This window comes from Magallana gigas, chromosome 7 (assembly GCF_963853765.1).
Source record: "Magallana gigas chromosome 7, xbMagGiga1.1, whole genome shotgun sequence".
NCBI lineage: Eukaryota > Metazoa > Mollusca > Bivalvia > Ostreida > Ostreidae > Magallana > Magallana gigas.
In genome coordinates this window covers 35,817,685-35,843,660 of record NC_088859.1, presented here as the reverse complement: position 1 = coordinate 35,843,660, position 25,976 = coordinate 35,817,685, and the positions used below count along the sequence as shown (strand labels likewise).

At 34.2% G+C, this 25,976-nt stretch overlaps 3 protein-coding genes across 3 annotated transcripts; 1 reads left to right on the top strand and 2 right to left on the bottom strand.

The window, feature by feature from the left end:
- Nucleotides 1–1,262: 1,262 nt before the first annotated feature.
- On the bottom strand, nucleotides 1,263–8,972 carry LOC105329660 (E3 ubiquitin-protein ligase TRIM56). The gene is made up of 3 exons (XM_011430998.4): nucleotides 8,836–8,972; nucleotides 4,918–7,868; nucleotides 1,263–4,743 (listed from the first exon to the last, which is right to left on the bottom strand). Exons 2-3 carry the CDS (start codon nucleotides 7,859–7,861, stop codon nucleotides 4,484–4,486), a joined length of 3,204 nt encoding a protein of 1,067 aa, XP_011429300.3. The 5' UTR covers nucleotides 7,862–7,868; nucleotides 8,836–8,972; the 3' UTR covers nucleotides 1,263–4,483.
- A 2,215-nt stretch (nucleotides 8,973–11,187) lies between these two features.
- Nucleotides 11,188–13,842, bottom strand: LOC117684754 (diphthine methyl ester synthase). Its single transcript, XM_034458155.2, has 8 exons — nucleotides 13,643–13,842; nucleotides 13,205–13,265; nucleotides 13,041–13,104; nucleotides 12,674–12,782; nucleotides 12,432–12,552; nucleotides 12,201–12,240; nucleotides 11,974–12,080; nucleotides 11,188–11,822 (listed from the first exon to the last, which is right to left on the bottom strand). Exons 1-8 carry the CDS (start codon nucleotides 13,775–13,777, stop codon nucleotides 11,602–11,604), a joined length of 858 nt encoding a protein of 285 aa, XP_034314046.2. The 5' UTR covers nucleotides 13,778–13,842; the 3' UTR covers nucleotides 11,188–11,601.
- Nucleotides 13,843–13,895: 53 nt separating this feature from the next.
- On the top strand, nucleotides 13,896–24,028 carry LOC105329677 (ubiquitin-protein ligase E3C). Its single transcript, XM_011431022.4, has 24 exons — nucleotides 13,896–14,055; nucleotides 14,837–14,890; nucleotides 15,147–15,221; nucleotides 15,545–15,676; nucleotides 15,899–16,011; nucleotides 16,147–16,280; nucleotides 16,401–16,554; nucleotides 16,951–17,189; nucleotides 17,444–17,574; nucleotides 17,761–17,945; nucleotides 18,142–18,228; nucleotides 18,459–18,613; nucleotides 18,833–19,068; nucleotides 19,379–19,483; nucleotides 19,585–19,669; nucleotides 19,776–19,870; nucleotides 20,117–20,258; nucleotides 20,374–20,618; nucleotides 20,727–20,851; nucleotides 21,145–21,238; nucleotides 21,616–21,714; nucleotides 22,169–22,325; nucleotides 22,564–22,694; nucleotides 23,157–24,028. Exons 1-24 carry the CDS (start codon nucleotides 13,990–13,992, stop codon nucleotides 23,325–23,327), a joined length of 3,210 nt encoding a protein of 1,069 aa, XP_011429324.3. The 5' UTR covers nucleotides 13,896–13,989; the 3' UTR covers nucleotides 23,328–24,028.
- The last annotated feature ends 1,948 nt before the right edge of the window (nucleotides 24,029–25,976 follow it).

Sequence of the window (25,976 nt, the reverse complement as noted above, 5' to 3'; positions counted from 1 at the left end):
TTTCGTTTCGTTTCGATTTTTTGATTTTTGGTTTCGTTTCGTTTGATTTCGTTTCGTTTCGATTGGTTTCGTTTCGTTTCGATTGGTTTCGTTTCGTTTCGTTCGATTTCGTTTCGTTTCGTTTCGATTTCGTTTCGCACTTTACAGGCGCCCAAAGGTGAAACATTTATATCAGCACTTAAAATTTGACATCCGATTTAAACCTGAATGCAATGTTCTTCTGCAGACTGCTTTTCTTGACTTCTAACAAATGCACTCGCACGTATTTCGACAATCTGCTATACGAATACAATAATGCAATGTATTAGCTTTTTGAAGATTTTTAATTTACTATTTAATATTTACATTTTCCAGTGTCTTTGTCCGTGATAACACTACGAATCGACTTTGTACAATAAATTCAAATGCTGTATTGTTGGGGAGCAAGCGGGGTTTGCATACTAAATATTTTAATTTACAATTGCTGAAAATTATATAAATATAAGTATAAGGACTCGGGCATTTTTAGATTTGATCACGCCCAACCGAAATTATCACGTCATAATACTCGAAGAATGATTTCTTATTCCTTAAATATTACGCTTCCTTATTCGATCAGTAATATGGTACAGCCACGGATCTGCCCCCCCCCCCCCTTTTGGAATTTCAGATACTAAATTCATATTTATACTAGTAGGTATAAATATCCTAGTTAAATAGAAAATGAACGCACAGAATAGATCATTGAACCCAACACGATCCAGGGAAGAAAAACCCAGAACATTTTAGTCATATAATTGTTTTAAAGGGAAAAGTATGTGAGTTATAAGATCACCCCCTCCAAGCAAATTTTCAAATAATACAGTATCGTCCCTTTTTAAAAATTAGAAACCTTTCAATATTTTTATATACTCCATGCAAACATTATAAGAAGGGAGTCTGATATCCTTTAGGAATTCCATACTATAGATTCCTAATTAAACACGAGGAATTAATATCCGCGTAAAATCGCGAGAAGCATCCTTCGCGGATTTAAATATCTCGTCATTATTTTCTGAGAGTTGAAAACTAAAAGAAATAAGGAGAAAAGTTCCACGTTCGCGATTTTATACTCTCGCGATTTGATACAAAACAGCAGGATCGCAGAAATAAGTACTCGCGAAATATTAGGAATTTACAGTAGTTACTAAATTCACAAGAGTGAAAAAATTAGCACTTTGGAAAATAGTAATGAATACTTCATCACACGCCTACAGAACTATAACATCAAACATAATACAGTCAAATAAAAGAAATATTTTATTTAGCGATATAACAATGGCGAAAAAAGATAATACATGCCGTAACAAAATAAGATTCCCATTCAATTGATTTAAATTTTAAAGAACATAGTTCTGTAAAGGCTAACGAATATATATGGCACTTGATGAATGAATGATTCTGCAAGTTCAACAAAGTTGACAGCATGTTTTTTTTTTTATGTTGTCCCTGAATAAAGATAATTTCAAGCATATTATATCATTGGCATAAACTTAAATCAATATACTCTAATCCAGAAATAGCGGCAATATTTAATATATTCTTGTTGTACATTAAACCCATATCCAATTCATACAAAAAAAGAGACTAATTCAGAGAGGTTACTCATTTCATAGCAGGATTTTCAAAAAATTGACGTTTAATTTAATTCAAAAACATAGAGATGATTGATATTGGTGTCACAGTGAAACTTTAACTCTGATTTAATCAACAAAGAATTTAGATCAAAATTGAACAGATTGTAAACAATATGTAATATACACTGTGGTAAAAGTAAACTAGAGGTACTGTGAGCAAGCTCACAATTGATACCCCCCGCTAAGATAAAAATCATAATGCGTGTATTTTTCCAATTATAGAAAATATTGGATGAATCTATTTCACCGTCTGTTTTCTTTAAATAACAACTGCTCTATTTTTTAAAACTGTTGGTCATAAGCAATATTTGTGTGAAGTAAGAACATTCAATGCTTCTCCATAAGAAAGATAATGACCGGACACAAATTTTGCACTTTTTCTGCCAGTGACCTTGACCTTGCCCAAATGACCTTGGATCAAGGTCATGACACACCCTTAAGTCATAAGCAATCTTTGTGTGAATTAAGAAGTTCCAATGTTTCTCCATAAGAAAGATATGGGCCGGACACAAATTTTGCACTTTTTCTGCCAGTGACCTTGACCTTGCCCTAATGACCTTGGGTCAAGGTCATGACACACCCTTAGGTCAAAGGAATCTTTGTGTGAAGTAAGATCTTCCAATGTTTCTCCATTAGAAAGATATGGACCGGACACGAATTTTTGTATGTTTTCTGCCAGTGACCTTGACCTTGCCCGAATGACCTTGGGTCAAGGTCATGACACACCCTTAGGTCATAAACAATCTTTGTATGAAGTAAAACCTTCCAATGTTTCTCCATAAGAAAGATATGGACCGGACACGAATTTTGTATTTTTTCTGCCAGTGACCTTGATCTTGCCCAAATGACCTTGGGTCAAGGTCATGACACACCCTTAGGTCATAAGCAATCTTTTGGTGAAGTAAGAACTTCCAATGTTTCTCCATAAGAAAGATATGGACCGGACACGATTGCACAGACAGACGGACGGACAGACGGACGGACGGACAGACGGACAAGGTGATTCCTATATACCCCCCCAAACTTCGTTTGCGTGGGGTATAACAAAACTTAAGCATGGTAAATGTCATGGTTCTTCTAGTATATTGCTGAAATGGTGAACAGTAAAAGCAACATGTTGCATGTTTTATCATAATAAATTGCCCTTATAAACAATACGAAAAATAACAAAAGAATGATTAAAAGTGATTGGTTGAAGTTAAACATTATTCTCTCAATCAATTTTATACATTTTTTCTCTGTTTCAAATGAAAGTTTCGCATGACTTAGTATTGAATTTTCTTTACACATGTTTATCCACAACCCAACAGAAGAAATTAATTTTCATTACCTATATCACTACTAATTTTATTAGATTTCAGATTATAAGCATCACAAATGCTATTTGTACTAAAGGGACACGATTTTAGATCAAAAATTTTAATTTTAAATTTTTTGTATAAAATGGTTTAATAGTGCATTTTAAATGATTGACCAAAATATTGAATGTTAAAGTCAAGGTACAAGCGAGATACAGAGGTAAGAATTGGTTGTTATGTAAACAAAGCTCGAGTCTTATAGTTGTTTACAAAATATGTAATGTAGAGATTTTCCATTTCTTAGACAAAATGACATGTAAAAAACAATTTAAACTAACTTGATATCTTCATAAATACTAGTGTCAACAAAAGAAAGATACATTTGATTGAAACTTACACTAATACAAAACGTATGTAAAAATGACAATATTTGAGCTTTGTTTACAAAACAAAGAATTGTGAACTCTGTATCGTGCTTATAACTTGTTATTTGACTTTCAAATTTTGACATAGCATTAAAAACGTCTATATCTATCAGTATAATATCAATAATTTTCAACTTATCAAAACTACAGGTACTTGGAGAAATCAAATTTGGACTGATTAAAAAAATGAAGAAAAAGTGATGCATATAGATTGCAGTTTTGCTTTTCAAAAGAAGCAGATATAGACAGACATTTGGATGAAATGATTGTAATAACATTGCATTAACTCACTAATAAGTAATACTAAACCTATGAGATCAAACGTGAGAGCTACAAAATACAGCTATCGGTAAACATCAAAACACTCTCCCCTTTGCACCAACTAAAAACTACATGTGTAAAATATAGCCATTTTAACAAGACCTTGGACTTTCGGTTGGACGTAGCTAAGTTAATAAGTTAAATTGACGTGGTTTCAAGCGAAATATGCACCGATTGCGTACTCTTAGCTCAAAAGCCAGACAAATCTTGTTGATTTCAAAGAGCCATGGCTGAGTGGCCAGCAATGAAATAGACAGGCTTACGTCACATTGCTAATGTTTGACACAACTACCCAAAGTCCAAGCTCTTGTTAAAATGGTTCTATAACAATTGTAAGTATGCGGTTTACTTTAGCCTCAGATAAAAAAAAATAGTAATCACAATAGTTGCACTTTTGTGTTTAACAATGATAATGTGCATAATATGATTTAAAAAAGAAGAATCGCCGGCACATAACTTGATAAGACAATTATCTTTTTGTTATCAGTTTATCGATGATAAAGCAAACAAGCACTGTGTAGAACCCTTACATAGTACATGTACCCAGTAGCCCATCAAATTAATTACAAATACATTTAACAGTAAGTACATGTTCCAACAAGGTCTATAATTTAATTAACTGATTCTGATGTTAAATCTAGAATGATACTTATTCCATGAGCAGTAACCCTTATAAAAAGCATTGATGTGTGTGTTTGAAGTCTCAATCATACCCACAACATCACATTCTTTTACATCAAATATCCAATGAGATCCAGTAATATTGCACACTTCACATTCAGCCCTACTGTTCATCATACATGTATTGGTACACATGTACATATTGGTCACTCCCGGTGATGAACAGCTGTCTGGCCGACCCACAGATGACGGACCAGGGCTGGGTAATGGTAGGGGCGGTATTCCACTCCTGTATCATCTCCCCGTCAGTTGACAGCAGCAGCAGGCGGTTGTTAGTGTAGTCCAGGGTAAAGACATCCCCAACATTGTTGAAGCAGGCCCCTCCTGGGTACCAACTGGTACCTTTATCACCGGTATACATCCCTTTTAAAAATAAAATACAACCTTTTTAAAAAATAATTCTTTTAAAGGAATTTCTGTTCATTCTTTCTTGAAAATTGTTTAATTCTAGTGTATAAGGTAAAAGTTTACTGAAATATAAAGCTGTAAGATTACAATGCAAAACTACCATGTATGGTAGGAAACTGATGGACTTACCTGTGACCTTGCCCTCATTGTCCCCAATGACCACGGCCTTCAAGTCCCCGTCTGTCATTACAATACTCTTGCCATTGCCATTGGACCTTACAGAGAAGATGTTGGACATCTTCTGTTGATTGGGAAGTTCAAAAGAAACTTGGCTCTTTTTGGTAAAGTTTGACTTCTCCTTGTCCACATGGTAAATCCTCAAGTGATCCCCATTGGCTACAGCAAACTGGCTCTGGGGATACCAGGACAATGGGCGTGGAATTGAAGCATTCTGGAAGTTGATAACTTTAACAAATTCATCATTCATCTCCTGAATGACAACATTGGGACCTGAGGTCCAAATTAATACCCCACACACAAAAATGACACTAGTTGGGTTCTCCACATTATAGGCTTTGATAAAGGTTCCCTCGATGGAAAATATTTTTATCTTGTTGTTCACACTATCAGAAACCACCACTTTATTATGTTGAATGGGGTGTACTGATGTAAGGAACGGGGTTTCTTTGTCATCTGAGCATTTCGTGTCCAGTCTCCATTTTGGAGTGATGGAAACTGACGCATTGACAGGTTTGACTTTTGCAGCTTTTGCTTTCTTTGGCTTATTGGTACTTTCAGCAGGAGCTGGCTTTACTTTAATTTTATCTTTTTCCTTAGAAGTTTTGCTCTGAGGCTTGGCAGGCTGGCTTGATTGTTGTTGGGGTTTTTTGGTTGGAACTTTGCCTGTCTTTGAGATGTTTGTTAAGGAATTCAGACTCACAGAATTCATCATGTAGTGTGCCCCAGGATAGAAACCCTCCCCAGGAAACTGCAGTGGCCTACCGGTATATAAGGAATGATTCAAATACTCTGACATTCCCACATATCCTGGAACTTGCCCATACAAAGATGAATCATAGAAATTAGATTCCTGCACTTCACATGACCCTTCATCAGCCATCGGATGATATTGGGTAATGTTCTCCATAGAGATAGCAGCATTTTTCTTTTTTCGACCACGCCTCTTTTTGGGGCTAATTATCTTTGGCCTAGCTCCTGCATCTTCATAGTTCTCAGAATTAGCAGTGCTTCCACTCTCACTCTGTGTGGATATAGACCTCACTGGATCCAAGTCAGCATTTCTGTTAAAGAAGTGCTGATCCTCGTCCACTTTATGGTTATATTCCATGGATTTCTGAACATTGCCTTTGTACCATTCTGGATGGCCCGCCTTCTTGCTGGCTTCTCTGTCCTGATAGAATTCCTTCAATGAACCAATGCATGGCATATCTTCAACCCAATCATGACATTTGCTATGGTTAGTAATTTTGAAGAGAGACTTCAATTTCTTATCATCAATCAGCCAAGATTCAACTTCAGCTTCTGGAGTTGAAAACCAAGAGAGTGGTTCTGGCATAACAGTCATATTAAGAACTCTCAAAAGTCTTTTCGAAAACTTTTTCTCAAGAGCCAAGAATTCTTCGTTATTACTAAGTGCAGAGAGGCGAACACAAATGGTCTTAACCTCTTTCAAATGGAATAGAATCTCTTGGGCTGAATATTGTCTTTTTTGACTATGCTGTTTCAAGTTCTGGAATTTCTGATGCACTGAGGCAATTGCCTCTGCTTCCTGCTGCCGTAAGCCCTGGATAACCATTTCAATGGTTGATTTGATTTTTTCAACTTGAACTTCTTCAGCAAGTTCTACAACATTTCTTTCAGGTTCAAATTCTTCCATTTCTATTCTTTGAATTTTTTCATCAACCCCTTTCAGTAGCATATCAAATGTTACCATCTGCTTTTCAAAAGCTTCTTGGATTGAAATACATGGATGAGTTTGATGATCCAGCAGAATGCAATCAGTGCAGACATATTCTTCACAACCCTTACAGAAATACCTGAGGTCTTCACTGGAATGCTTGCTACATTTGGAATGTTCCTCCTGCCCTTTACTCTGTTTCTCTAACTCTTCAATGGATGTTCCCTCTAAAGAAATCACCTCATGGTTGAGAGTAAACTTAGTGAACTTATGCACATCCCAGCAATTTTGGCAAAGGTAGTCCTTGCATTCAACACAGAAACCAGTTGCATCATTAACCTTCTTCATCAGCTTACAAACCTCACAATGTTTGGTTTCAGAATTCTTTTCAGCAAGGTCTTCTAGGATTCTAATTCTTGGAAGAGCATCAAGTCCACCTTCAGGAAGCCCTGTCTCAGTGAGACATGTGGGACATTTTATTTTCTGTTCCTCCTCCACAGTTAAGCAGCCAGCACAAAAGGCATGTAAACAATCCAGATAGCATGGATCAGAGAGAGATTTCTCACACACTGCACATTTAAAGTCTGTGTACATTGTGCTTCCCTTCATTTGCTTCAACCTATCACCATAAGCCTCTAACTTCCTGGCTTTTTTGGCTCTGGATGATTCTTGATTTAGTTCAGGCTTCCCATTTTCTTTAACAGTCTCCACAATAACCTGCTGGCCTTTTAGAAGATCTCCAGAGGTGGCTTCTTCAGATTTCTTATCTTCAAAACCATCTCTTAACTCCATTTTAGGAGGATTTTCATTTTGATCCAGATCAAGGTTGTGTGGAGTCTGCCAGTCATCTTCATTTTCAGTGTAAGGGCCATTAATGCTAGCAATGGGATCAGACTCAGACTTACTGCCACCATCACTCTCTGATAGAACTAAGTCTGTGTCATCCGACCCTGGCTTAGGAGTGTCCGTAGGGATCTCACTTATAACAATGGAATCAGATTCAGACGTACGGCCACCATCATCGCTCTTTGATAGGACAAAGTCTGTGTCCTCTGATCCTGGTTTAGGTGTGTCCATAGGGATGTCACTTATACCTTCTTTAACTACCTGAGATTCAGGAAATGGAATGCTGGGATCAGGATGGATGTCCTGGGATTGTACCATCCCACTGACAGGTTGAAATTCCTGTATGCCCTCTTCATTATCAGACATCATGAAATTTCTACAAATAACATGTAAAATTCAAACCACTCTATTCACTTATCATGGAGCAATAAAGTTTAATTCATAAACAAACACAGGCACAAAAGGCAATACATCCCATGATATCATTTTAAGAAGTCGCAGTGTTGGCCTAGGGCCATGAGGAAGAAGTAACTGATTGTAAAACTTACCGTAATTCTATTTTTGTTTTTAATCATTATGAAAATTTTTTGTCTTCTTTGCACCTGAGTTACTAGAGTATGCATTGTTTTGGAGAAATAAACACCCAATAAGATAACATATTTTGGATGATGAGGGGCTCACAAAGTGAACTAATTAATACTTGGACCAGGCCAGTTTTTCATTTGGCTAGAGGTTATCCGCTAAACCACGGTTTGGGTATTAAACAAGAGCATGATTATCCAAGATTCAATAATTTTGTTGTCTGCTAGGCTACAATTCTACAAATAAATTTATTGATTCTCTAAACTAACTGTACTTGACTGGTATAAAAAAAATATAAATGCCTGTTAATTTATATCATTTTACTTTCAGTGGTTTGGATACAACATTAGATTGCAAATACCGTATGTTATGACTTTATTGTACTTCGTAAAAATAACCATAAGAGGCTATATGATTAGTGCAATAAGGTCAATTTGAACTGTTTAACGTACACTGCGTTAAGAAAACTATACTGTACACTCTTCTAAAACGCATGTTGCAAATAAAATAAAACAAGCTGATTAGAACCTTTCAAAAACTAAGCATTTCTTAAATAAGGGAATAATGAGAAGTCCAATAACCAATGCTGACGTACAATTCAACGTAAACAACACTTCAGCTGCACTTGTCGCTAGAGTGGACGGCTGGACGGCCTGACGTTATAACAAGCAAAGTTTCATCCCAAAACCAACATTTCAGAAGTGGCTTGGATTTAAATTTACTTTTTTGGAAACGAAATATTAATATATATCAATATTTACCTTGATAAAATTCTCTCTTGAAGCTAGCAATCGATCAAGAAGCAACTGGAAATATTAAAATGAAAGTAGACTCGTTCTGAAAATTCCGAGTGCGCATTCTGTAAAATGACAAATGTACGTCAAACACTGCGCTTGTCTACAGCAGTGGGGTATAGAATAGATCGAACTAAAACGTAGAGAAAATTATAGACACATAATATTTTTTTCTTCTCATAGGTGGTATCACTACAGGAGCAGTATATTTAGACATCCTGCACTGTTTTTCAACGTATCGTGTGTGTGTGTGTGTGTGGGGGGGGGGGGTACCCTTTTTTTTCTTCGCCGTAACGCAGCTATAGTTTCCTTCATCAGGGTTTAGACAACAAATAGTTAATCTACAAATTTTTACCATCGAAGCAAAGTCCCCCTTTTTTACGTACTCAGTAATTTACTTAGTACCGTTGACAAAATATACTATTTCAACAACTGTGACTGACGCACTTTCGCGCAGTTCAACAACATGAAAACGACAAAAACCGTCACTCTAACACCATACCTGTACCCTCCAAAATACGCGATCGTGCTTAAACTTTTCACACCTCTTTTTGTGCAACACTGTGTTTGCACGACGACGGGTTGTGCAAATTCGTTCTTCAACAGATTATATTTGATGAAATCTTTAAAAATTGTGTTTTCTAGATTGGCATATGTAATTTACCAAAGTCCTTTACCTTTGCGCAATAGCTACAAAGAAGATGGGGTATAAGATAGCGCAAATTCCCATTAGATTTAGTCGTAAACAAATTTCAAATTCAATTGTTTTCTATTTAATGAATTTAATAATATTATAATACAAGATTTCTAACTGTATATATTTAGTTTTGAATATTTTAACAAACGATATAAAATAATTGTCTTGAGTTTTGGTGGCATCAAACCCATAACATAAAAAGTCTTATTACATAATGGCTGGTGCTCTAACCACAGAGCTACCGGTATATTTGTCTTAAGCCACGAATTTATGGACTTGCATTATTTTTCTTTCAATTTTGGGGATACAAAATGGTATTTTTCATGTATAGGGGTCATCTCTCCATGCGTTTGTTGATTGAAATCGGTTAGTTTTCCATTAGACCTATTTTAGACTATGGAAAAAATATGGAGCACAGACCCACACTATAAAAGGCATTAACGTTCTAAAAACAAGACATTTTTTGGAGGATTTGATACGTTTACACCTGTTTCAAATCAACATATTCCAAGTACCAATATTAAACATATTCTAATAGTTACAAAACGATGTTAAATATATAATGGTTTGAATGGGTTTTTTTTTAATTATTAGATTTGTTGATATTTAAAATTATATATTTAAATCTACCAAGTATTATTCCCTCTATTTCTTACGAAAACTTATAGTTAATTCATAGCTCTATAGAAACAGCCAGACTGAAATCTACATGCCCCGTTTATCGATTGGTCAAAATCTACAGCGGCTGAAACTGAGAAGATATTGACAGGTCTGAAATTGACACGCCCTGTCTATCGATTGGTCTAAACCATCAGCGACCTACAAAATATCACGGACTGCACGAAGTAATCATGATGATGTCAGACTCAAAGTCTCACAGAAGACGATTTGGCTGTTTCTTCTAGCTAACGCCCTTATGTACATTAACAGTAATTTAGTGATTTTTACTTATTTTTCATAATCAATTTATTAATTAGTTAAAAGAGATATGTTAATATAAACAATAAAATGCTTTCTTTGATGATTCATGCGGGTTATGAAGGTAGCGATCATTGCAGGCAAAAATTACATAACCCGCGTTAGCGGGTTATGTATTTTTTCTGCAATGTCGCTACCTTCATATCCCGAATGAATCCCCAAAGAAGCATTTTATTGTTTAAATAATATCTTATCAGTTCTTCTAAAGAGATTTTACACGCCTTATCCATCCATCTTCTTGATCTCAATTGACATTTATAGTACAGAATAATTTCTTCTTGCCGTTTTGGCCACTTTGAACAAATTCTAAATCTTTTTATCATTATTTTTTTTTGTCTGAAAATCAAATGGGAAAGCTACAGCTAATACATGTCGTACATTACATGTTAACTTTCTTCACGATCAAGGTACTGGTGCATGTGAAACATCAAGCGTCATTTAATTCATTGCATACCATCTTCAGTAGGCACACAAAAATTGAATCTTTCATGTACACTTTTGATTTTTGCTCAAACACGAATCCTTAACAAGAGGTCCTGAGGCCTTATCGCTCACCTGTACACGATCAACTGACTCTTCTCTGACACAATGGCTACACATTTCTAAAGTCGACAATTTGTGCAATTTAAAAATCAATATTTAGACAAATTTCTGTATAATTTTTAATTCATAATTATGGTGACAGTAATTTACCTAATTAACATAAAGTATGAATGTTTCTTTCTCTGCTACTAGTAACTGTCAGGCTTCAAAGTATCTGTCCAAGAAACGATGGATACTAGTAAAGCCAGAGTAAAGAATGATAATTATATTGATACAATGTAATTTAATGCATCTGAATACACAACACAATAAAACTCAATGTTTAAGTCAATTTTCTTCTTTTTTCCATTAAAAGACTTCATGGAGTTGCAAAGTTTTGCACAAGAATATTAATAGCCAAAAGCTAATAAAAAGCATTTTGGGTATCTTAAAGAAGTATGATAGCTGTAATTAATTAAATAACATTTATCAATAAAAAATGATATAATAAATACTTTTATTTGAGTGAAACTGTCTCAAATGCATATGGATGACAAAATGTTTTTTGTTTTATCACTAAATGCAAACTGTAAAAGCATGTCTCTCTCTAATGAATGCATTTCTCCAGGGATAATCAATGAGTGCAGGGGTTCCCCTAGATCAATCTGGGTCATTTCCTGTAAGGTGGCACTAACTATTCTCTGAGCATCGGACCCAACGCGAGACAATCCTACACAAACTGTGTCTTCAGTAAATGCTGAAAAGTGACAATTCATGTACATAAGTTTTAAATCGTTTTTCAAGCCTTTGCTTTTCAAGTTTGCATTTCCATTAATATTCATGCTCTCTTGGTAAAGTATTACAGAATTTCCAGTGTTTCTATTTGATTTTTTGAGATTACAGTTTACCTAGTGAGTTGTCTCCTTCTTGTCGTTTATTTTCGACTATTTCCAGCAACTGTTCTGAGGCCTGTTTCACTGTCATAAATCTGGGAGGTTCAAATATCTTCCTCCCTCTGAACAGAACAAATATTCTTAGTTCTTATATATGATTCAAAAGATAAATCGGCCTGTAGCAAATTTAGCCAATATCTTTCATTTGAAATCAAAAGAATTTTTCATCAAAGAATACTTACTTCATTAAATTTTCAATGGTTTGTTCTTTCATTTTGATATCTATATAACAGAAAAATATATTTCAAAAGTTTTCACTACATCACCATGCCCTTGGCCTAAATGATTGCAACTTCACAGTTAAAATTTTATCAACTATTAAAAGGTTCAAAAAAAATTTTGGTGTTCATTTAGAAAAGAATATTAAAACTTTTCAATTAGATAATGGACGAAGTGTTATTGTAATATTTTACCTAATAAACATAAAGTATGCATGTTTCTATCTCTATTAGACTTGATTTTATCATAGTAACTGTCAGGCTTCCATGGATCTGTCCAAAACACTATGGAAACTGTCTCTCCAAAGTTGTACAGCTAGATTAAAGAATGATAAATAAATACAATGAAACATTCCAAATACACAACACAATTAAAACTCAAAGCAACACCAGGAAATGCAAATTATTAATTATTAACTCAAACTGTTTTTTTTTACCTGCAAGCCGCAACAACCACAGGCATTCATTATGGAAGCATTGTGTACAACTCTGTAATCCAACCCCTTCTCCTTTGCTCTGAGAACTAAATCTGTGTGAGTGGTTGCCCTGTAAAGAGTATGGAATTCAAAGAGCAAATTAAAAAAAAAATGTTTATCACCAATGATCAAAAGTGTTTATATTTGTCACACATTTGGAAAGACGGGTTCAAGAAGATTCATGAACAGTACAGCAAAAGTGAGCAGCAAAACAGAGAACAATGGAACTATCATATATACCGTTACATCTCCGTCTTGTTTTTTATTGCACATGTACATATGTAACAAATTGAGATGTAAAGCATTGGTAAATTATTTATAAACTGACCCAAATGGATCACCAACAACAAGAAAAGCAACATCTTCCTCTTCAGCTCCACTTAATATTTCATCTGAAATATGTAATGAAAATATCATACAAGGGGATGATTTCTTTTTCTTTTCCTTTCAAATCATAGCCTTTTCTTACAAAAATCGAAATAGAAAAATTACCTGAATTTGTTTCAACCATATCACGATCAGCTAGAATTATTTCTCTTCCATAAAACTCTTCCTGTAGAAAAAAAATCAACTGTCAATCATATCAACCTGAACTAAGCATTAATCTGTGAATGTTTATGTTTTTGAGGGTGAATTTGAAAGCAATATTGAAATAGCATTCATTGCACTCATAATATACTTGAGCCAAAGACCAGTGTCATCACTTGCTTGAGTCATAGGCACTATCAATCAGAATCCTTGGTTCGGTTAAAAGAATTATGTCTCAAGTTGATCAAGTTGATACATGGTGTCATAATTCATAATATATTTCTTAAGATGAGTAAAAATAGTAGATACATATATGCCTCTATAACTGTATAAACCACAATTAAAAATAATACATAACGTTATCATATGTAACGTAATAACATCATGAATTGAAATCCATACCAAGGCATCCTTCCCTACGGTCAAAATCGACGTGTAGGCCTCTAGATACACTCTTTTACATTTCTTCACCACTTCTAAACCCTTTACTGTTATGTCTTTGGCATCTCCTAAACCAAGACCTACGAAAAATAACATTTTTGCAAAACACGTGTCAAACTAAAAATGTAAACAGAGTTAACCGGAAGTCGGATACCATTTGTAAAACTTCCTGTTATTGGACGAAACGAAAAAGAAAGACCAATCATGTTCATCGTTTGTAAGATAAATTTATACATGATTCAGCTCAGCTGGACAAAACATTGACAACATTCTAGAACTTCATATTTTTCAAGAAATTCACTAACAAGATGTATAGTTTTGAAGGAGATTTTCGAAGAAAACCAGTTCAATCTTTAAGAGGGGCTAGTAAAAAGGTAACTAAGTGATTGAATGTAAGATATTTTATTAAAAACACACTTTTGACTTTCATGCCTGTAAGTATCATAATACTCATACCTAGGGAAGTATAGATTATATTAGCCAATAACCTGAAATATAGAAAACAGGCAAATTTTGATTGTTACCAAATGATATTTATCATATTGAAACCACAAATGTTCTTAAAACAATCCAGTGTGTTTCATACTATCAAGTCTGTAAAACACACTTCAAACTCCATGTATTACATAAGCATATTATTTGTTTATATTGAATCACTATCCTCATTATTGTTTTTTGTTGGAATATATGTTTTTTCATACAGAGTCTATTTGCCTTTATTGCCATTAGCCCATAGTTGAGTCTGTTTTGACTTTATTGCCATTAGCCCTTAGCTTGTCGTCGTTCCCTAAAACTTGTTTTCCTAATTTAGGCTGAGGTCTAGTGTTTAATTTTATTTTAAAATGAATATAGAGTGAACAAGAATTAGTAAGTACAGACTCTGGGTAAAACAGACTCATGAAAACAGGTAGATAGCAGATAACCTGATACTTTGTTTGAGGTGACGGTATCCTGAAGTTGGTACAAATCCAGAGAGCTGAAATGTTTTATTTAGTTTACTGTGCTAAAGCCAGTTGATCTTTGATCCTAGGTGGGGCATATGTTCCTGTTTGTGCATGAAAACTACTTCACTCATTTATTTTTTATTCTTCAGTCTGTGCATTTCTTATTTGTTTTCAATGTAAAATTCAAATTAGTTTTCCTCTCATTTTGTAGGAACAGACAGATTCCTTACTAACAAGAGCAAAGGCAGAGAGAGAGAGAAGGGAGGTATAATCATGATAATTGTATCTACATTGTAACTATATTTCAATTGATGAATATTTTTTTCATCATTTAGTATACTAGCCACAATAGCTGCATGTATATATATATGTTAAGAAATAAATTATAATTTACTTGGGACATGGATATATTTTTAGAAAAGAATTTTTTTAAACTGAATCCTTAATTGTATGTACATGTACATGTATAATACATATTTAGGTTTTGTTTCAGTGTAAACCATTAATTGTTTTGTTTTCAGGAAATAAGACAAAGGCATAGCTCATCATTAAAAATTCAGTCTGCTTATCGTGGACATGTTGTAAGGAAAAGACAGGTAAGATCTTTCATTTACATTTTTCATACATAAGTATGCTATAAAGTATTGTTTCAACCGATTGTCAGATTTTTTACAATTCACCATGGTATTGTTTTACCACAAAGCTATGAACATTTTTGAGTAGAATAAATCACTGTAAGAATATTAAAGATACAGTTTGACTTTGGTTTCTCAAACATTGATACATGTACCAGTATCTCAAATTCAATTCTGTGTCTTAAATCATTGGAAATGATCAAAATGAAATATCAAAGTTATTTCCATTGATTTTGAGACAAAATTGTATGACTGTTTATTTTTTATTTACATTGTGTGCATAGAGGGAAATCCTTCGAGATGAGTATGATAAACTTATGAGCAGAGGGATTGCTGACCCAGCATCTATCTTCAATGCCATCAGGAGACTTTGTTATTTCTACAGGACAGACTCTGGAAAAGATCAGGACAGACTGGTTTGTTATTCAATTCAATTTAGAAGAAATCTGTAAATATATATTGTTCATCTAAGAAATGAATTTAATAATATTTCTATTGATCTATGTATCGAAGGAAAAGTTTAACAGAAAATTCCATCAATGTGCAGATTATTTAAATGATCCAATGATATATATCCCAGTAAGCAAAAACCAAATGGATCAAAAGTAAACTACATGTAAGTTGATAATATTGTTTAGATTCAGCTTTGCCAGACTGTCATCAAGCAGAAAGATATGATCAAGTCATCAGTGACACAGAGTGGGAAGTCTGGTGTTTTTCTTCTCCAGCATCTTCTGTTACTGTGTCTAAAGTAAGCCAAAAGCTATTAAATTAAAATAATAAATGTACAACACAAGTAACATGCATGTAAATAATTACTTAATGGCCTTCGGTTAATTTGTGATAATGTAGCCTTTTGGATTTGGGTTTTTTTTTTTAATCAAAGGAACCTGCAGAATGCGTCTGACACTCGATCTTGGGGTCCTCCAATGAGAATGCTGGAAATATTTACCTCTGTGGATACCTTTAAAGACAAAAAGAAGCTTTTGGGAAACATTTGGATATTTCTTATCAAAAAGGGTTAGTAAATTTTTGATTATGATTTTGAATATGAAATTATTGATGTTTATGTTATTATATTTTGTTTTATTGAGAAGAGGTACTTTGGGCATGTTTATGTATTTAATTTTTTTGTTACAGAATATTTTGGATCAATGAGACATCTGTTGGAAGCTAAAGTACCCCAGAGTTTGGACAAATCTCCCACTCCACCCACCCCTCAAGCAGAGAGCATCTTTAACATGATCATTAGTCCTATTCAGTTTGCTGTTATGTCCAAAGATAAGGAATTTAGGTAAGTGTCTTCCATTGTAATTGTTGTTGTTCAAGTTTATAACTCTCAGAAAGAAGAATAATACATGATGAAATAGCATGAAAAAATATGATAATAGTTCTTTTGAACAGATATAGTTAGGAGTACTGATACACGGATTAGAATAGGCTAGCTTCATAAGAAGTGATATGACTTGATATATTGTTGATGATTTTGTCTGTTAACTTCAACCTCAGATTGAAAGTAAATGAGTATAAACTTGAATTTGCACGAAGTTCTTTTCAATGTTGCCCAAGAATTAAAACATTTCACTGTTTATCTTTGCACATATCTCTCTCTCTCTCTGTGTCTGTGTCTGTCTGTCTGTCTGTCTCTCTCTTTATTTCTAACAGTAATCACTACTACACATTTTTGCAGTGATTTGGTACTGAAGAGTGCCTGTTTTTACCTGTTTTGCCCTGCGTACTCTGAGCAAGTGGAACAGTTTCTGATCCCTGCCATGGTTTACAGTAAATTCCCCTTCCCCTTTGTGGAGCTGATACAGTCTCTCCTTCAGCAGACCTCCCCCATCCCAAACTCCTCAAAAAGGACAAATGTCATTGAACCATCTCCATGGCTTCTGGGATCTGTAATTGCTTTTGCAGACAAAAATATTGGTAAGCATAGAAATACATGTAATATAAGTGATAAGAATTCACGCAAGGTATTTTTAAAAGTTTCATCTCCCCTTTGTATATTGTTATGAAATTTATTTTCAGCATAAAAAAAAATTATGATTTAATGCATGAAATTTCAGCATATCTTTTTATGATAAATTTGAAGAAAAAGATACAGTTTTATGAAGGAATGTTGGCAGTAACAATTTGTTGTGAGGATTTTAACTCTTAATCAGGAATGTTTTGTTTATTAGAGAGTTTGAGTGTTAGTGATGCTGCAGACTTTTTGTCGGTACTTAAGACACTACTACCACACCTACCAGCTGGTGTGTTAGAGTCCAACAACGACAGCGACAGTGACAGTAGTGATGAGGAGGATTCTGTGGTAAATATAGCGTGTAGACACATTCCTTCAAGACTTATGACCATCAATATGAAAAGATTGATCACTTTATAATCATGTATTAAATATATGTAATGAAAGATAAAAAAAAGAAGCTTTGATCTTCTAAAAATGCAGTGATAAAATGGGAAATGAAGAAGATTAATAAACCTTTTATTAATCATTCAGGTTATGATCTCAAAGGAATTGCGCGAAGTTGCTGAAGAATGTGTGAAGTTTTTAAATTCCCAGAAGTTTGTGCGCTGTGTGGTGAAATGTTTAAATCAAGAAATGGACGCTCATCTTCTCTCCTCTGTCTGTCTGATATGTCATTCTCTCATGCTACAACAGCATATCTCCATTCACAGACTTAGGTTTGTTTCTTATTCATAGAAATGAGTGCAAGGAAAACAGGATTGACTCTGATACGAAATCTGAATCACAACTTGAAAATTTATAAATATTTAAGTTGTAGTAACTTGTTTGTTTCTATGGAATATTTTATTGTGAATTGGTAACATGTTTTGGCTTTTGATTTTACCAAGTACTGGCATGCATTTTTCATTGCAGGTTATTGTATAGTTTAGCTTTTAACACAAAATTTATGAAAGCGTTATGGATAACCTGTACTCGTGTATCCAACACTACAGTCACAGGGTAAGTTTCTTTCATCAACCAATGGGAAGAGAGAGAGCAAACAGAATTTTGCAATACAATGATTACTTTTCTTGCAAGTTTAGTTGAAATATTCTCCATTTCACTTTTGTCAATTAAGTGCTTAAGCATATTCTTGTGGGTGATCTAACTTTGACAACATTTGCGGAGATTTAAAATTCTTTGTGTAGTCATCCATTCTGTGTACAATACATGTATTTGTTTCTCCATAGATCCCAGATTACATTGCTACAGACACTGTCTCGTGGACTGGAGATGTCGGATGAGGACATGCAGAGAATCGTCCCCCTGCTCTCTGTCTTCTGTTCCATGTTTAGCCACTCACTTTATACCCTTCATGATGCAGACTTCTATGGAGACATGAAAAGTAAGCAATTATCTTTATAGTCCATCTATTAATACAAACATGTAGAACACATTTGAAATTATGATACATGAACATGTTTATCAAATACCTAGACGAATGGTAAATGGTGTTTAAATGAATATCAAAAGAGTTTTTCCATGCAAATTTGAACACATTTGTTTTAAATACATATCTTTGAAGTGCAGTCATTTTTATCCTCAATTTTATTATTGACATCAGGCAGCAAGGATAGCAGCATGCCCTTCTCCTTGAAGGAGCTGGTGCCCATGGTGTTAATGCTGAGGGACACTTGTCTGGGGATCATAGAACTGGCCCACCCTGAGACCCAGAGGAGTCTGACCGAAGACTATAGAGAGGCTCTCCGCAGGACTGCCATGAAGGATCCCCGCGACTGGTCGGTCAACAACAAAGAAACCCCTTATAGACACACCAAAACATGGGCATATTTGTTCAAGGTATGTTTCTTCTTTTGAAATTTATTTTTTAAATTGATTCAAATGTAGACCACATTAGGATTATATAAAGCTGAACTTCGAGATCTTGAACTCTGATATCTCAAATACAATGGGTATGTCAAAGTTAATTATTAGTCCCAACCACCTATTTTTTAAGTATTTTACCCTCGATATCTTGAATAATCTGATATCTTGAAGTTTTTAAACAGTCCCATCTAGTTCAAGATAATGAAGTTTGGCTGTGTGTGTTAATTTTGTTATTTTAAAGTGCATGTAATTATAGTTCAACAGAATTTCAATTTATCCGTAGGTTATTGCGACCCTAGTAAGACAGCTTTACACCAGAGATTCCAGAAGACGATTCTGTCCTCCTAACTCCTGGCTGTCTGACAGGGTACAGATACATGCTGATAAGGTAAGCACTAAGTCCTGTCATTGTTTCTTGCTCATCCTGATAGATTGATATGAAGTAAGTTTCATTCACAAGGTTCTTACTATTATTAATCATCCTTGAAGCCATCTCAGATGTACAGAGCTAGAGGATCCGTCTTCTGTCGGCGTCCATTTGGCACAATGAGGCACCTCACAAAAGTACAGATAGGTGGGAAATATTAATTGAACAAACAAGCAATACCTATCCAAACATCTAGTTAATTCAGAAATATTTTTCCACAGTTATATATCTTAACCTTCCTTGTTTTCTCTAGATGATGATGGTCCTCCATTATCAAACACAGATGTGAAGAATCTGGTGATACTCACTGAACTCCCATTTGTGGTTTCATTTGAGGAAAGAGTCAAGGTAAAACAAATTTTGAAAACAAATCAGGTTCAAAAAGTTGTCACAGTGCCTCTATTTGTGTCCATTCATTTTAGATGTAGTTGTTTGATGATCATTAAAAAATAACTGCATGCATATGTGAACAGTAATATAATGATTTATTTAAAACCAACATTTATTAGTTGATAGCATGGAAACTGAAATTCTTGAATTTTTACAAATTGTAAAAATTGATTAAATACATTCAAAAATAAAATGTTTCTTCAGATTTTACAGAAGCTCATACAGAATGACAAGGATGAGAACCAGGGTGATGCCCACAACTTCCTGTCGGGTCCCTCCATTAATGTGTCCATTCGACGGAACTACATCTATGAGGATGCTTATGACAAACTCTCACCAGAAAACGGTATGCAACATTTTATTGGGAAAAAAGACATTTAATACCACTCAGAAAACTTAATGAACCATTTTTGGCCAGTTTGAGAGAAGAATATCTTAAAATTCTGGGTTTTTTTTTTCAGAACCAAACCTTAAACTTAAAATGAGAGTGCAGCTCATGAATGCAGCAGGATTAGATGAAGCTGGTATAGATGGTGGCGGAATTTTCCGAGAATTTCTTTCGGAGCTCCTAAAGACAGGATTTGATCCAAACAGAGGCTTGTTTCTAATGACAACAGACAGGTTGCTGTATCCAAATCCACAGTCTGTGTCTCTGATGGAAAAATATACCAAGCATTACTACTTCCTGGGACGCATGCTGGGCAAGGTACAATCTGATTACTGTCCCGTCGTTGATATTCTATCTGTAGAATTGATATGTTTTCTGGAATTTGAGTCAGAAAAAACTTATTGTTTTTTTCTTCTTGTTTGACAGGCCATATATGAAAACATGCTGGTGGAAATTCCTTTTGCTACTTTCTTTTTATCCAAAATTCTTAGTCGACACGGAGGTGACTTGGACATTCATCACCTGGCTTCTCTTGACCCTGAAATGTACAGGTAAGTGATGGAAGGAGCTGCATTTTTTTTTTTTGATTAATTTTAATGGCTTAGAATATACTAAACTTCATTTTTTGCATGCTCTTATATCAGGCATTATAACATATGCAAGATGAAAAGTAAGCTATAAATTGGAAATCTTTAAAGATTATGTTGCATTCTACATGTATATAAACTTTCTTCATTTTCAATGTTAAAGATTTTTCCTATATTTCTCAATAAACTTGTGTATCAGTCCCTGTAGTGATATGTTTTGGGAATTCAGCTCTTGTGACCATTTTTTTTATCATTAGGAACTTGTTGTCACTGAAGACATTAAATGGTAAAGAAGTGGAGGATCTAGGTTTAAATTTCACAACAGTAGATGACAATTTTGGAATTAGGAAGGTAAGAGGTTTTTCTTATATGTCTCTCAAAATGCAAACTTGCAGTTACACTTTAATGACAAGATAATAAAAGTTCAAGTTTTGTCAAAAATACACGAACTCATACAAGTACTATGTAAATCACTTTTATATGTTATGACTCTATTTTCTAATGTACCAGAAATGAACAGGTTTGCGCCTTTGCGGCGACTAATTTTCCCGATTAAGCCTTATCAACTTTTGTGTTGCTAGTTGCCACAATGAGGCTCTCCGGAACCTTGTAAAAATTTCTCGCACACAATTAAAAGTTGACTTACAGTATGCACTATGAAACTTTAGAGAACAAATTAACCGACATTATTTGTAGTTGCTATACTTGATGTCATTTGTTTTGAACAGGAGGTAGATTTGAAATATAATGGAAGAAATATTACTGTGACTGAGGCAAACAAAATAGAGTACATACACTTGATGGCAGACTACAAAATAAACAAGCAGGTATATATTAATATGACTGATGCATTTAAGAAATCATGTTTACATGTTCTGAATATGAAAATTTCAAAATCAAAAATTCAAAGTACTGGTATTTTTCACTTTCTCTGGTCCTATTTACTTTTTTGTGGTCATATTTTGGGGTGGATTTGAAAAATTTCAAAGTTTTGAAGATATGTAAATTGGCAGACTATGGTTCTAACAACACAAAGTATCTTATCAGTACTGAAAATTAATATTTGATTTTGTGGATATACTCATCAATGAAATCCATTGACTTTGACATAGGTAATGATGAAGTCACTATATATATCTAATGTGAAAACACTGGCATTGTCATTACCATATTCCTTGATTCACGGATATCATTATGTACCAGATTTCAACAATGCTGATATAAGGCAAACTTTTGAAAAGCTCATGTTTTATTCATAATAAAATCTCAAATTGTTTATAGATCAGAACACACTGCACAGCGTTCAGGCAGGGCATGGCCGACCTAATTAACTTGGAGTGGCTGCGGATGTTTGACCACCATGAGCTTCAGACGCTGATATCTGGTGCTATGATCCCTGTCAACATTCAGGACCTGAAGCAACACACACATTACTCAGGTTACTGCAGAAATATCACTCTTCATTTCATGTTTGCTTACATAATAATCATTTGTTTGAATTAAGTGTAAAGTAGTTATACACTGTATGTATACCCTCAAAGAATTCATTATTCATAGAGAAATGATATTTTATTTCATATCCATGTGGTGCTAGTTGTTTGATCCTGCTTCTCAGTATTAATGCAAATGATTATTGAAAAATTGAGTAACATTACATCATAATATATCTTTTTCAGGGGGCTATACAATAAATCACCCAGTCATACAGAATTTCTGGGATGTGGTAGAAAACTTCACAGACACTCAGAAACGTCAACTTCTGAAGTTTGTCACAAGCTGCTCAAGACCTCCACTGCTAGGCTTCAAGGTAACCCTCCGCACACAATGTCCACACTAAGGTCTTGTGAGAATACAAAATACTGTAAGCGAATTATATTTGGTGTGTACAATATTTTGTGGAAAATAGTTGTTGGGAGTTGATTTTAATCAACTCTCCTATGCAGTTACTCAGACAAACCGAAAGTGAAACAGTGTTTGGACCTCGGCACAAATCATTGCTGCTGACAAGACTTAGTTCTTGAAAATGATTGATGAATTCTATGTAACTTTGATTGAATAAGTTGGCGTGGATTTGATTTAGCATATTCCTCAATATGACTATTCTTATACATATATGCATGGCTTTTAGCAATGTGCTTGATTTAGCAGATTAAGCTGCATTAAAATGCTAATTAGATACACAGCCAAATGTAGTAAGTTTACAGAACTATGCAGACATGTTTATCATCATTAAGATTGTTGAATATTTAAGACTTTTTTTCTGTTTCAGGATTTGTTTCCAGCATTCTGTGTCCATTTTGGAGGAAATGAGGAGGACAGACTCCCCACAGCAAGCACCTGCATGAACCTTCTAAAGCTGCCCGAATTCCATGACAAAGAGACCCTCAGAACCAAACTCACATATGCCATTGAGTCAGGGGCAGGGTTTGAACTGAGTTGATTTTCAGGATTCCACCATGCTCATACTCAAACCAGTTTTGTACTTACTATTCTTATGTCACTAAGTTGATTGTTGAATCGAATCAAATTCAAAAAGTCATTTTCTGTGATTTCTTTTTCTTGTTACAGTCCTTGAAACCATTTTCTGTTACAAATACATGTACATGTAGTTGGTTTTGTTTAAATGTCAGCAATGTGGGGAGGAATTGGATGGATGTGTGATTTGCACTGATGTTAAAATTATTCAGAATTTGTTCATGAAATACTGTTATATACTGTTAACTTGTCATATTTTTTTTCTCAAGACAATTGTTAGATAATTCTGTATTTTAATGTGATGAAACAATATTTATTTTGAAAATTTTTTTTTAATTTAAGCTGCTGGAAGATACCCTGAATACTGTGAATTTTATTTTGTATTTAAATACATATTCATAAATAACATAAAAATATTTTAATATTACTAAACTTGAAAAGTTATAAAAGTAAATTGTAATAAATTTGTTTATTGATTATTATATAATTAAAAAAAAAATGAATTTGTTAAGATTTATGATGATACTAATATTAGGATCACAACCTATTTGGACTTCATTGTGCTTCCAACTCTTGGATTTACATTCGTCTATAAAACTTTTCTCATTTAATGTTTTTAAATATAATACATGTATGTTTTTATTTGTTATTAAAAATAATTACAATAAAAATGTCTGGTGGTTTTTTGTTTAAGTTGGCATTTGCAATCCCTCAGCTTACAATTCTATGTTTGGACAACTTATACATGAAATCTCAGACATATATGTTTTAAGAATTGATATAAATACCAAATGAATATAATTGTTTTTCCACTTTTCAAGAACTGTATAAACAGTCATGAATTCGTAAAACTGTATTATTTTACAAAGTTTGCTGAAAAAAAGTTTCAGTGCAATATGTTTATAAAAATTGGTGCCATATATTTAATACGTGTAATTCCGATTTGTGACGCCAATTTTTTTTCTATAAATAATATCCCATCTCCAGGAAAGACATGAATATATGTATGAAATCTTAAAAATTATTTTTAACTTAAAAATGTATAAATAATACGATGGCGATTTCAAGTGTTTATGTGAATATAAAGTGCGCGTAACCATGTATCGTGACTGAAACCATGACACCCACGGTCAGTCTCGCTGTTCTTACCTCTTGGGGTAAAAGAAGCGCAACATGGAGCCAAAGTTGTTAAACATCGTTAGGTTATTCATAGTTTATTTTACATCTTGAATATTATCTCGTATTAATCATACATATTTTACTGAATGCAAAATCTTTAAATCTCTTTTTGACATTATATTCGATGCTAGATAGCTATGTTCAAATTTTTACTCATCTAGTTTTGCATCAAAATTACTGTCGCATCTTGGACCGATGTTGCCAGAATATCGGATTTTTGTAGGTATTGTTAGTGCTTCCTGTTTCCCAAAACCAAATAACCGTTGCAAAATGAGCGCAGCACCCGACCGAACGCACGGCAGCTTTGTACTAACAATACAAACCAACAAACGGCACGGGTGAACCACCTAGATTAATATTTCATCCGAAGGAAAGACGACGTATGTAGATATATAGACGATGCAACACCTTACCCCTTCTTTCAGTAATACGCCTTGGTTAATAAAAATGCAGATTTTCCTTTACACACAAGAGCCTGAGGTTTGTTTTGAACTCGACATAATGCGCTAACATTATGTGGCATTTGATAGACACCATTGGACTGAGTATCACGTTCTCCTTTCTTCGTTGAACTCGGCGACAGTGGTTGGAAAGAGACAAATTTGCTTACAGATAGTTTTATCTCTATTATTCACCCTCATCCTGCACCATATGCATTTTTGACAATACTAGGTATTATCATGTTTCTTGTCTCTGCTATAAAACTAAAGTTGTTTCATCGATATGTTTCTGTCTTGACCTAACAATTAAACACCTTTATTACATATATAGTGCACTTTGGTCTCATTTCAAGCTTTGAGCTAAAAATGGTTTCCAATTTTCTCCCATTTCCATTGAGTTTGAAAGTCTTGTGCAAAGAGGAAAAAATGAGCATGGAGTTCGAGAGATTTATAGTGACTATACCTAGTTGGCAAATAATGGCATAAAAAGTGAACTCATTCCCATGGTATACCCATTCCCATTAAACAATGACTCCAAGCGAGTCCTAGTTAAAAGGTTGACGTATGTCTGTCTCACCAACTTTACACATTGGATTCACACCTGACATTATTATAAGGGTAATCAAAATCGTTGTGTTGTTACCGGAACGTGGCTTTGATATTACTGCTATATTGTTTCCTTTTAATATGTATTTTATCTAGAACAGATTGCAAGATATTGTGTCTTGTTTTCTTTCATTCATAAGGGTGAAAGATCGAATACATGGAATTGCTACGAGGAAGGATATGTACCATCATCGAAGCAAAGACGGCATTTATGCCAAGTGCATCTTGAAATAATCCAGAGAGCAACGCTGAAAGAGTTTCTCCCAAAATATTCATTGCCAGTATTAATCTGAAGTGACACGTTCGATGTTCGGTTTTAGCGTCAGACAAATCGAACACGTCTATCTAGGCATCTATAGTTATACTGTCTTTACCCACGATTCCCTGCA

Coding starts and splice junctions, on each gene's coding strand:
- LOC105329660 (XM_011430998.4), bottom strand. CDS start 7,861: ATGATGTCTGATAATGAAGAGGGCATACAGGAATTTCAACCTGTCAGT. Junction 4,744..4,917: donor CAATGAGGGCAAGGTCACAG/GTAAGTCCATCA, acceptor TATTTTTAAAAG/GGATGTATACCGGTGATAAA.
- LOC117684754 (XM_034458155.2), bottom strand. CDS start 13,777: ATGTTATTTTTCGTAGGTCTTGGTTTAGGAGATGCCAAAGACATAACA. Junction 12,081..12,200: donor ACCATTGAAAATTTAATGAA/GTAAGTATTCTT, acceptor TGTTCTGTTCAG/AGGGAGGAAGATATTTGAAC. Junction 11,823..11,973: donor AGAAGGAGACAACTCACTAG/GTAAACTGTAAT, acceptor GTCACTTTTCAG/CATTTACTGAAGACACAGTT.
- LOC105329677 (XM_011431022.4), top strand. CDS start 13,990: ATGTATAGTTTTGAAGGAGATTTTCGAAGAAAACCAGTTCAATCTTTA. Junction 19,871..20,116: donor CATTTGAGGAAAGAGTCAAG/GTAAAACAAATT, acceptor ATGTTTCTTCAG/ATTTTACAGAAGCTCATACA. Junction 22,326..22,563: donor GCAACACACACATTACTCAG/GTTACTGCAGAA, acceptor TATCTTTTTCAG/GGGGCTATACAATAAATCAC.